The 12,768-nt window shown below is 34.8% G+C and overlaps 1 protein-coding gene across 2 annotated transcripts in view; it reads left to right on the forward strand.

The window, feature by feature from the left end:
- Positions 1 to 12,768, forward strand: part of LOC106672618 (acetyl-CoA carboxylase) — a 50,176-nt gene that overhangs the window by 8,493 nt on the left and 28,915 nt on the right. The window contains exons 1-2 of one of the 2 annotated variants that reach the window (XM_014404171.2): positions 6,661 to 7,308; positions 10,282 to 10,396. In XM_014404171.2, the coding sequence (XP_014259657.1) occupies positions 7,061 to 7,308; positions 10,282 to 10,396 (363 nt within the window). In that variant the 5' untranslated portion in view covers positions 6,661 to 7,060. Of the gene's footprint in view, positions 1 to 6,660; positions 7,309 to 10,281; positions 10,397 to 12,768 lie in introns of those variants that run through there. The other variant, XM_014404172.2, reaches the window with a different exon arrangement.

Genomic DNA, 12,768 nt, shown 5'->3' on the forward strand with positions numbered 1-12,768 from the left:
GTATTTGGTAGAGGTTGGGCCTCAAAATCCTATTTTCACTTTAGACAATTTTTTTAAAATAAATTGACACCATGAGTAACAAGTTCATGTTTTTAAGCGTAGAGTTTTGTCGGCAATCTATTGCAATGTGTACTATGTAAATCCCCCTCAAAACATCCTCAGCTTAACAAACGTATGTTGAATATCTAACTCATTACGGAAAAATCCCACCTGGGATTTTCCAGGTTAAAATGTTGAAAAATTCAAGACGAGAACCGATGGATAGGTAGATTTTGTTTTAAGGTTTCAAGGACTTCGCGTCTTGCAAAATACTCGTTTGAGGTCAAGGGAGTCCTTCGTAGATTACGTCTAAAATCCTCTTTACATGACAAACCGATTTTTTAGCAGGGTTAAAAGTACCAAAGTGTACAAACAATTTTTTAAACAACTTTTACGCCTTGTAAGTGTATTTTTTGCGCGAGATTTGTTCTTGATGTTTGCGTAGTGACGTGACCTATAACTTGGTCCTTTTCTGTCGTTTTGGTCTTCCTATGCATAGGTAGACCAGAACGATTGGAAACGACCAAACCACAGTGTTTCTTTTGTCTTCGTGAGGATTTAAAAGAATGAGCATCTTAAAAAAACGACTTGTGATATTTTCTCACGTGGCCTGCTTGGTGACGACCCGGGGCTTTCCGATCATTTTACCCGGCGTGTCCTGCTGTTTCAGCTCTAATATTATGATTTATGGCTATAGTAAAAAAGGCCAAAATCTAAAAATATAAATTTACACGATCCTTGATTTCCAAAGAAACCAACCACTGCAAACCAAACTAGTTAAATCTTTTCCCAAATTCGACATTACTGCATTCTTTCTTGCGCCAAACGGCAACGACAGAATCAATCAGAAATTTTATAAACGTGTCTTAATATTGCTACACTCCTAGAACAGCTAGGACAGACAGACCAAACTGATTGAAAACTGTAGCACTACGTTTTTTTTACCGTTCTAACTTTTATTGCTAACTAGTTTTTTGGTCTCGTTCAATCAAGGAGTAGGAATTTTATGACAAATCAAGCAATTTGTATCTCCCTTGACCAGCCATCATCAAATTAACCTTTTGCTTTTCTTCTTCTAAAATCCATTCTTTATAGATAGTACTAACAAACGGTTATAATGCTTTTGGTTAGTTTGAATCCAAAAATAAGTTTTGTTTTTATAATGAAATAAAATGGGCAAATGATGCATTTTGTCTCTCCCATCGCCAGTAAGCAATATACGCATTCTTTTTTTGTAATTCTCCTTTTCTTTATCTTCTTTTTTAAAATTCATATTTTATAGATTTTACTAACAAACACTTAGAATGTTTTTGGTTAACTTTAGTTCAAGAATAAGTGTGTTTTATAATGGCCAGCAAGCAATAAACGCATTGATTTTTTCTTCTTATTTATCTTCTAAAACATCGTTTGTAGATTTTACTAAAAAACGGTTAGAATATTTTTGGTCAACTTAGTACAAAAATAAATGATGTACATAATGAAATAATAATATACAAACGATGTATTTTGTATTTTCCATAGCCAGCAAGCAATAAACACATTGATTTTTTCTTCTTGTTTATCTTCTTCTAAAACACATAGTTTGTAGATTTTATTAAAAAAGGGTTAGAATGTTTTTTGGTCAACTTAGTCCAAAAATAAATGATTTACATAATGAAATAGTAATATACAAACAATATATTTTGTATTTTCCATGACAAGTAAGCAATAAACGCATTGATTTTTTCTTCTTCTTTATCTTCTTCTAAAACATATAGTTTGTAGATTTTACTAAAAAAGGGTTAGAATATTTTTGGTCAACTTAGTCCAAAAATAAGTGATTTACTTAATGAAATAATAATATACAAATGATGCATTTTAAACCCCTCTTGACCAGCCATCATCAAACTAAACCTTATGCTTTTCTTGTTCTTTTTCTTTTTCTAAACTCCTTTTTTTTAGATTGTACTAACAAACGTTTAGAATGTTTTTGGTTAGCTTGAGTCCAGGAATATTTTTTATAATGAAATAATAATGGGCAAATTATTTTATCTCATGGTCGAAACCTAACCGTGTATCAATTTGTAATGTAATTATTTTCCCGATTATTCGAGTGGAGAAATACGAGCATTATTGCATTTTCATGAATATAAGATTAGGGTGATTTATTAAACATTAGCCCAATTGTTCCAAACTATATTTTTATTAATTAATTCGCAGTCATTATTTAGGAATTGTTACTGTTAGTGGGAGTTTATAAGACTTTATTTTTATTTTGGTCGTTTCTGATCATTTTGATGTGCTTATCTTATGCTTGGTCGGCCAACACTGTCACCACTGACGATGGCGAGATGACCCAAACAGCAAATATAGCCAAATGAATGGAAACAACCAAAATACAGTTTCATCACCACGAAGGCCCCAAGAGGAAATCTTACATTTTTAATTGCTTAAATTAATTTAATGGGATAATACATTTACCCAGTTGCTATGCTAACAAGAACCAGTGTACCGAGATAAAAGTAAAACCAAGGAAAGGAAACTATAACGACTAAAGAGTGAAGAAGCTAAGAAAAACCGAAAACAAGAGAACTTTATTTTTAGTTATTGGCAATGGAAAGAAATCAATCATTACTTTATAATGCATGAAAATTCTGTTTCTTGTAAATGGACATTCTAACCGATCAAACTTTCCTTTTTAAAAAGATAGTTCCTACTCTACATCGGTCAAACTTTTGTTCATCATCGCATTTTTTAGTATGTACAATGAAAATTTGCCCTGAATTCAACCTAAAATTGTAAGTGTAATGAAGTCTAAACCAAAATTCGGTTAATATTCAATTGGTACGCATCACTTTGGCTACGAGATGAGATGAATTCAAGGTGGCGGGCTTTGTATTCCCCAGGTATGCAGCCTTCTGGCTTATTGTACCTTCCTAGTCCCCCAGTTAAGTGCAACTGACTCGATTTTTCTCCTAAGAAATACTAGGTCATTGTGGCTGCTACAATTTTGTTCCCTGTTTTTTCCTTTTGTATCCTAGGTCATGTCTCTATTGAGCCGTTGCTTCGCATTCGAGGATGATGTGGGTACTTGTATCATTATTTGGTGTAGGGCTGATTTACAGAATTTTCCTTTGGTAGGCATGCTGATATTTATGAAGGAGTTTTTCTTTAACAGAACTGCCCCTTATATGTTTTTCAACTAGCCTTTCGGGTGTTTTGAGTATAAAGGATGTTAGACTGATCGATCAGTATGATTTTGCATCTGTGAAGTTTTTCCTTGCGGCCATCGGAATAAAGACTAATTTTACCATTCTCCATGTGCTTGAGATGTTTACCATTGCCAGGCAGCATCTGTATATGTTTACAAGTAGAGGAATTGGTGTTATTTTTTCTTTTTGTAAGGAATATTGGATGTATCCCGTCTGTCCCTGGAGATGTGGGACCGAAGTTGTCAAGGGCCCATTCAATTGTTTCATAGGTGATTACTGTTGCACTTGGCCCTATATAATTTTTCTTCCTTTATCTCCCCCTTTTACTACTCTACCTTTTCACTAACCTGGATAAGGGCTACATCGATGCTGTTCTCCTTGGCCAAGCGTAAGTGTTGCAGCTTTACTGTGCTGGAAGTTTGCTTTAAGCGCCCTCAGCATCAGTTTTTGTTATGGCCCTTACGGTTATCATCGCAAAGCTAAGATAAAGTTTTAATTTGATGCATCAAGAGTTAGACCTTTGCTTTTGCTCTCTGGATGACGATGATGTTCCCAGCATTCATACATGGGTTTTGTGATTTCAGCCCGAAAATAGTGGCAGTGTCCTTAGTGCCCGGAATCCAGCACCCACACGGCACTCTAGTGGTTTTTATAGTTTATCTGTAAGGGCCTATTCTGCGGTTTGCCCCTTTCCACGGCAGTGAGTAGGTACCGTTTCCATGAGCACTCATGACATGGTGACAGCCCCTTTCTCAACGTACTCATATCTGAATTGAGGTCCTTTGGAGTTTTTGCAGCTAGGTTGGTCCGCTGGACGGCTCATCCCTGGTTCATGGGAGTTGTAGAGAGTTCGGAGCGCTTTCCAATTTCCATAAGTTGGTTTTTGTGGTCTTCCTTTGCAAGTTTCCCCGTTGTTTTTGTGTTTCCTTTTGGCTTATCCATGTGTTCCCACGGGTATGAAGGATCTAAAGGTCCGGGTGGGGAGGTACCTTTAAGGCTTTAAGGTGTAAGGTTGATTACTCAAGGATGTCCTGGTAGGTACCCGTAGGCTTCGTTATTGGTACACTACCATCCATCCATAGGCACGGGTCGTATAACACCTTAGATTGGCTGGATTGTAAAATTAGGATTGGGATTAGGGTAGGAGTCTCTTTCCGTCTGTTTGATGAACAGGATACACCCGCATAAGCTTTAAGAAGGTGGAAAGGCTTAGTTGAGTATTAGGCTATTAGAAACGCATAGTACCCATTGCGAGAATTATGTCAAGGTACATAATACGCCCACGGGTCCCCTCACCGGGACCAGGCGTTCCGCCGGACCCCGTTAACTTTTCATCAGAAGGGGCAATAACCGAAGATCGTTGTCACAAATACTATGGTTACATCTGCTTTGAACTTGGCAAACAAAATGATTACAACTGGACATAGAACATTTTTATGCCTAGGACGACCGCCGCGTTGTTGAAGCTTCCGAAACGTTTGTTAACAAGAAAATGTATTTGAATGGATCAATTTAAAAATAAATTAAGAAACAAATACAAATTATATCCCTCGAAAATACGGTGCTCTGCTGAACTAGTTCACAACAAACAAATCGATAGTATAGAACAGGAGTGTGTGCGCACTGGGTTAATGAGAGCCGCATTCCGGGTTTTTTATGTACATATTACAGTGTAAATATTCACTCAAAAATCACAAAACACATTGCTAAATTCACAAATTCAGATTTATTAATCCGGTTACTTATTACACACAAGTCCGGTACAACGTGCAATACATATTTAAATATTAAAATAAATAGAATATTCAAAAATAGCATGAATAATTACCAATGAATACTTTTTTGACAAATCTTTAAATTTAGAGTAAAATGTGTTAAGAGAAATTCACAATTTCTTCCTACCAAACCGTGGAGTTAGTCGGCAAGCAGGATTTTTTATCGTGGATGTATTGATTCTGAAAGGAGTTGCTTATATTAAATTATATAAATAGATTTATGCTAGATTTGCCCTCCGGATTCACTTCTCTTACATGTTCAAATATGCTTACAAATTTTCCGGTTTTTCCTTATATTCTTCTAATCTCTTTATTACATTCACTCTTGGAAATTGTTTATGTATTTTGCCCTTTTTTCACATTGTAAACTAAATACAAGTGATGTCAAAATAAGCGTCAGTAAATGTTTCAAGCATGTCTGTAAGGATCAGAGAGCCAGAAAACCAAGTTTCAATTTGTAATTCTCGGTTTTTTCTTCTTTAAACTTATAATTGACTTAGGTGTTACAAGAAGTTTTATTTAAATGTTTCATAGGAGCACCTAACTCAGTGAAAACCATTGCACCACAGTATAGACAAATGCCGGTTTAGGACAGATCAGATTTTAGGGAAATACTTATATCTCAGCGTATTTTTATAAAAATCTCTCTCTCTTATTACACTCTGGATGAATCAGTCTCTCTGGTCACTGCACATTTAGCCGAAGTTGCCTATTCCTATCGTATAAGCACCCCAGAACATTTGACAAGGTTCTGAATGATGCAAAGTGGAGGTAAGTTATGAATGACGACAAATCAAAACTGGCCATCTCCACTAATCCGCTGTTTATGATGATTATGATCAATATGATTGTGCCTCAGGTGCCTGCTTGTTCCAAGACGTGCGAGACAAAACATACTCTTAAGATAATCGGACCACAAACGCCGCTTCATCTCAAAATACTCCCATATCTGGTCTTTAATCGACCGATGTGGTTATACAGGTTGGGAGTACAGTCTCGGGAGCTATCAGCCACATAAAGACAACGAATTCCGCGAATTTCGACACAAGCACCATGTGGGACTTGAAAAGCTCGATTTTTCAGTGCTGGAAACATCTGAGGTCGATATGGTCTTAAATCAAATCAACCTACCACTTTGTCTACAGACCTTTGTGGCAAACCAAGCCCAATGTGTGCGATTCAATATTATTCTGCCGCCGCCAAAAAATGGAAAACACAGTAGGAAAACGACACGGGGATCTCAAACAAATAAAGTCAAAATGTAATAAATTGACGAATTCTGCGATGAGCGTTAATGGTTGGACACCTCACTTAAGTTCCACATTATAGAAACAATATTTATATTTATCACTTTATCAACAAAATAGTATATATCTCTCGTTAACTTCAAATCCATGCTTGTTTTCTGAATACTTATAGTAAATATCTTTACTTATATAGAAATGTGTATAAATTATAGTTTATATCGTTAAAAAAAGGACAATTAAAATAATAAAATCGCTATAAAGGTGAAATAGTGATGTACGACAATGACAGGTAGGTCGAGAGATTTCTTTTGTCAGTTTCGTCATTTTCACCTCTCGCGAGTTGAAGCTGGTGGGGCTCCCAGTCTCAGTATTTACCGGGACCTCGAGACCTCCAGACCCATTTCACACACCTCTTTGACGAACTATTCAACTAGTAGCCTTTCAACCGATAGATAACATTTTAAAATATTAGTTTTTACATTTATTCTGGTTCGTTTTTCCTCTAGGTCGCCGCGTAATAATGTGTCCTTCGCTATTAACTAGTAGATAGCTCGTCCTTGTGAGGTGTAATAAATATTATTGTTATTCGGTTGCAATATTTGAACAAATAGGAGAGAAAACGTTTCACTTTCGGCTTAACGGTCTACTTCTGATCCAAGGTGAAAGTCGTATTGTTAAGACACTTGTTAACTGTTATCGTCTCGTATTCAGTGCGTTTCTACAAGTGAAGTTTTATGCGTTGTTATTGACATCTTCTACCATTTCTTTTTTCGTGAATTGGTTGAAAACCGCTCTGGACCGTCCGAAAATGATCCAGAGGCGAAATTCGAAGCGGTTCATCCTCGGAGAGCTGGACGTAGGTCCTGCCAACACGTCCGGCGTCGAAATGATCCTCGATCTCGCAGAAGAGCCACGGACGGAAGAGACGGAAATCACCTCAGACACAGCTCTTGCCGGCGACGACTCGTTCGGTCGTCATCTGTCAGTCGACGCACCCCCGACGCTCACAGAAATTCAGAAATGGAGAAGTCCAAAATCACTCAAAGGACGAATCACGTAAGCAGTAAAAGAGTACATCTATGCAAATAATCCAACATGTTACGGATTAAACATTCTACTCATTGACAAGCTGCAATATATTAGCTTTACCATCACTACTACACTTTCATCTTTCAAATAAACGATGGTGTGGAATGCAGTCAAATAGTCCTATAAATAAAATAAAAAAGGGGCTAGTTGTTACCTACCAACCTGATCTCTAGTCGAGTCTAGATGTTACATTTTCATCACATTAAAAAAAAATGTTAAGTTTAGTTGTGATGTTTGCATTCCCAAAACCTGACCTAACAATGTCCTTTCAATTTTCTTTGATTGTCCTAAAAAATAGCTCAAATATTATTAATCTAATTAGGGTATCACATACAAGACGGAGGCAATAGAGTTTATATAGATATATTTTTTAAAATAAAGTATTTCGAATTAAAATATTGTTATCGTGATGGTTCCCATTCACATGAATCGTTGTCACTAATTGACCATGACCCACTCTCTTGCTAATTTTACTGATATGTGGATTTACATGATGAAGATTTTTTTAAATTTCCTATCGATTTTTGAATAAAATTATTTCTTCGAGGGTCCAAATTACATCAATCGTTGTCACTAATTGTTAATTTCAGTGTCATGTGGTATTACATGGTAGACTCTTTTTTTTTTACTGCTTATAGATTTTTGAATAAAATTATTTCTTCGAGGGTCCAAATTACATCATTCGTTGTCAATAAATGTTAATTTCAGTGTTATGTGGAATTACATAATAAAGACTTGTTTTGTACTGCTTATAGATTTTTGAATAAAATTATTTTTTCGAGGGATCAGTGTTGTGTGGTATTACATGATAGACTCTTTTTTTTTTTACTGCTTATAGATTTTTGAATAAAATTATTTTTTCGAGGACCAAATTACATCAGTCGTTGTCACCAATTGTTAATTTCAGTGTCGTGTGGTATTACATGATAAAGACTTTTTTTGACAGCTTACAGATTTTTGAAAAAAATTATTTCTTCGAGGGATCAAATTAATAACCGTTGTCACTAATTGTTAATTTCGGTGTCGTGTGGTAGTACATAATAAAGGCTTGTTTTTTACTGCTTATAGATTTTTGAATAAAATTATTTTTTCGAGGGACCAAATTACATCAGTCGTTGTCACCAATTGTTAATTTCAGTGTCGTGTGGTATTACATGATAGACTTTTTTTGACAGCTTACAGATTTTTGAAAAAAATTATTTCTTCGAGGGATCAAATTAATAACCGTTGTCACTAATTGTTAATTTCGGTGTCGTGTGGTAGTACATAATAAAGGCTTGTTTTGTACTGCTTATAGATTTTAGCAAACAAAATTTCTTCAAGGGATCAAATTAATCAATCGTTGTCACTAATTGTTAATTTCCGGGTCGTGTGGTATTACATGATAAAGATACTGTTTATAGCTTTTTGAATAAAATTATTTCTTCGAGGGATCAAATTAGTAATCGTTGTCACTAATTGTTAATTTCGGTGTTGTGTGGTATCACATGGTAAAGACTTTTTTTTAATTGCTTATAGATATTTGAATAAAATTATTTCTTCGAGAGACCAAATTACATTATTTGTTGTCACTATTTGTCAAAGTCACAACTCGTGTTAATTTTACTGTCATATGGTATTACCCGATGAAATCATGTTTTTACTGCGTATAGATTTTCGTATATTATTTTATTTTGTGGATTCCATTTACATAAATTGTTGTCACTAATTTTCAGTCTTAACTGTTTTTTTTGTGTTAATTTCACTGTTGTGGTATTGCAGGGCGAAGGCTAGTTTGTAAAAAGTGATTGTAGATTTGAGAATAATTCCTTCCAGAACCCAAATTACATTAATCGTGCCATTTTTTTAAACCAAAATGTAATATGCAATTGTCTTTAAAGTATTAAAAAAAGTGGCTGAAACGTGGCTACAAATACAAACTATAGTTCTATTTTGGGTTTAAAAAAAGCTACATAATAATTAATTGTTTCTTAATTTTCGTGTCGTGTGCTATTACTCGATGAAGGCATTTGTAAATGGTGTTTTTAGTTTTTCTTACATATTCTTAACTTTCTAAAGTATATTTAGCATATGACTGGAAAAAACCACTAAAAAGGCTATATAAAACCTCTTCCGATTGCCAAAAATACGTAGAAAAAAAAATTAGAAATGATTTTTCTTCTTCCTTTGTAACTTTTAAAAGTGGAAAAGATAATTAGGTAGGGATCACTGTTATCGTTACGGGATGACAACAACGACGAGGACCCGATCATCCGATGACATTACTTCTCATATCTTCATTTGACATTTAAAATCTTTCGTAATTGATTACTATTAAAAAATAATAAAAAAATAAAAAGGCGACATGGTTGATAGGCGAAAAAGTCGTTTTACACCACCGATATTCGTCCATTGCATTTTATCAATGCAAAGCGAGCAAAGTTACCGTGAAGATAAATCGCCGATTTGTCAGAATAGACACAAGTCGTTCTCAACTTCATAACATCAGCTGGTTGAAGTTTTTTGTGTAAAATTCGGCGTTCCGAATTCTTATAGAGTCGTTTGGTTTCGTAACTCTGACAAATGTTTACAGTCGATTGCATCATTTTAAGTGGACGATACCTTTAATTCATCTCTACTTTCTCCACTATCCGGTTTAAAAAAACAAAAACAAAAAAATCGAGTAAAAGAAAATGTTTTTTGTACGCCTTAACACTTGACCTTCGTACGACTTAGAGAGTGAAACGACCATTCAGTAATTGATAAATCAATATAAGACTATCGCCTTTCATATGATGCAGTCCTTCTGCCCACGTGTTTGCATGTGGAACGCTCTTTTTTCCTCCAATATTTTGATTCGATTTAAGGGGGGAGACCCGTTGAAACACGACACAGATACGATATTTATCCTGTATTTGACATCGATTTAATAAAAATGTCTGGTTTTGTTAAATTGTCTAGGCCCAGCATGTCTCAAGGGACAGTGATACATCAAAGGCAGCTGGAAAAGGATTTCACCGTCGCAACTCCAGAAGAATTCGTCAAAAGATTCAAGGGCACAAAAGTTATTAACAAGGTAACGAACAATCACCTCGAACCATGTTTAAAATTGAACGACAGTGCTATTTCCGATTTATGCAATAAAGTCAAACAAACTTTTAAAACACTGTTAAAAATATGAAAAGATAATTTAACTAGAATAACACATGTGAAATATCGTCCAGAGATTTTTGGGTCAATGAACCTGTAGTTTGGTCGTTTTTGACAATGCAAAACAATAATAATCATGACTAATAAATTATACAACAAACTTGCATGTGATGTGTCATTTCTTGGATGATTGTCAAATAGAGTGGTCTGAGAAAACCTTGACCTTTATTTCTCAGACCATATAAAGGAAATTATTAAAAAGGGTAGGGTAGCTGCTAGGGTCTTATTTCCACCGATGCCCCGTAGCTCCGACAGTCAAATTTTAAATCCCACCTTGTTCTATGCATGCCCTGCCTGGAACTACACGTGCATCACAAATATTGAAAAAATACAGGTGGCGTAAAATAAATTATTAAGGCTTTTCACCACCTCACCTCGAGGCACTAAAATTGCCCGGCTACATGATCAAATGGGATTGAGCTGGGTAAAAGATGAAATCAAACGCCGCACTGAAATTTTTTAAAAATAGTAATGAGAGTATAAAGATCCCACATGTCGAAATACAGGCACAACCTTCATCCATGGAAGCAAAGGAGAATCAAACATATCCTAATGTTTAACTTTCATGAACTTTTTCATTGACTTACTTATCAATTTATTTATTGTACATATAATGTATTTTGTAGTAAATTGTTAAATAAGTTGTTACTGTGATTACTATTGTGGAATTTAATATTTATACCTATTGTTTGTTATTGTACATATGCCTAGTTTTGGTCTTAAGCTCTTTATGATATTAATTAATTTATTGAATTAATTAAGCACATAACATACCTGATAGCAAAAATTCTATCTGGAGTAGAACTAATTGTCATTAAACAAGATAACTGTGCATAAGCACAGCAACAGTAGGAACGCTATTTGCTATAATTTTGCGTAATCACAGCAGAGAGTACCATCTACCATTTTTTTAAAAAGAAATAGCTGTGTACTGGTGCTGTTCTTTTATATAAACAATATCTTTATGACAAATTTCTCATGATCATGGCTGTTTATTATTGTGAATGTAAACAGGGTGTCCTTTTTAGATGGCCTGGCCGAATTTTTCTTGAACAGATAATTTTATCGAAAAACCAAAAAATATGTTTTAATAATTTTAGTCTAATTTTAATTTTTTATTACTTTTTTAAATATTTGTTATCAGGATATGTCAAAGCAGTATAACATTGAAATGAGAACGTATTCCACTGTTTTAAAGGATTTTTTACACTGACATTGATGCACAATCAGATTTTAAATTGATCAAAGAATAAAAAGTCATGACCCAGAATGTGAAAAGAAATATCTTAATTTCATTTTTATTATTATTTTCAATAAGTAATTTGTTTGTTACTTTTAATATAAATTCTGTGCTTTTTTAAATAGGTAATTTTTAACGCTAATGTGACGTAAAAAACATAAAATATTAAAACATTCTAATGAAGCAGGAATTAAACCTGTGTTTCATAAGTTCACGCTCAAACTGGCTGTCCCATGCCTAAAATGCAAAGATTTTTTTTTAACTTCCCTTTGCTCTGGTGCTCAGTGTGATGGATTCCAGAGAGACGGATTAATAGGCAACTTCTCCCCATTGTTGAACTTATTCAACTGGTTTGTAGGGTTATAGACAGCATAAACAGGTTTAAAAAAAAAGCTCTATAAGCAATAATCCAACAGAGTTAGATTGGTTGTGCGAGGGGACCAACAGATGGGATCGCCTTGGCCCTCTCCACCTATCCCGGTAGTGCCAATGTAAATAATTTCTTACTTGCAATGAATGTGTGCAGGACATTCACCAAGCTGGAGTATCATTCTTTGGCATACCAGCTGTGGAACATCTAAATCAGCGTTAGTAAATCCTATTGGAGAAAATTCAGAAACTGAGCATTTAATAGAATAGCTTTGATAGAAATAAGGATCAACTAACTGATTTCCCAGGAGTCGGCACCAAACATTTATGCTATTAACAACTTGGTGATTACATGGATACTTGATTCGGGGGTTACCTGTGCCCACATTCTAAACTTCCAGCAATTGAGAATAGTGAATATTTTCTTCTGTACCTAAATCAAAATCTATGAAAGGAACATTTACTCTCTATCAAAATCAGTGTCTCGAAGCCCTTGGACAAGATAAGAGCTATATATTTGTCTATACATACAGTGTGAATTTAACTTTGGTTCCTCTCCCCCTATATTTTTTGGGTGCTTTGGAGAAAAATTCTTCGGGATGTAAAACTTGGATTTTTTTACTAGTTTC

Source organism: Cimex lectularius, unplaced genomic scaffold, assembly GCF_000648675.2.
Source record: "Cimex lectularius strain Harlan isolate CLEC.00 unplaced genomic scaffold, Clec_2.1 scaffold152, whole genome shotgun sequence".
Classification (NCBI taxonomy): Eukaryota; Metazoa; Arthropoda; class Insecta; order Hemiptera; family Cimicidae; genus Cimex; species Cimex lectularius.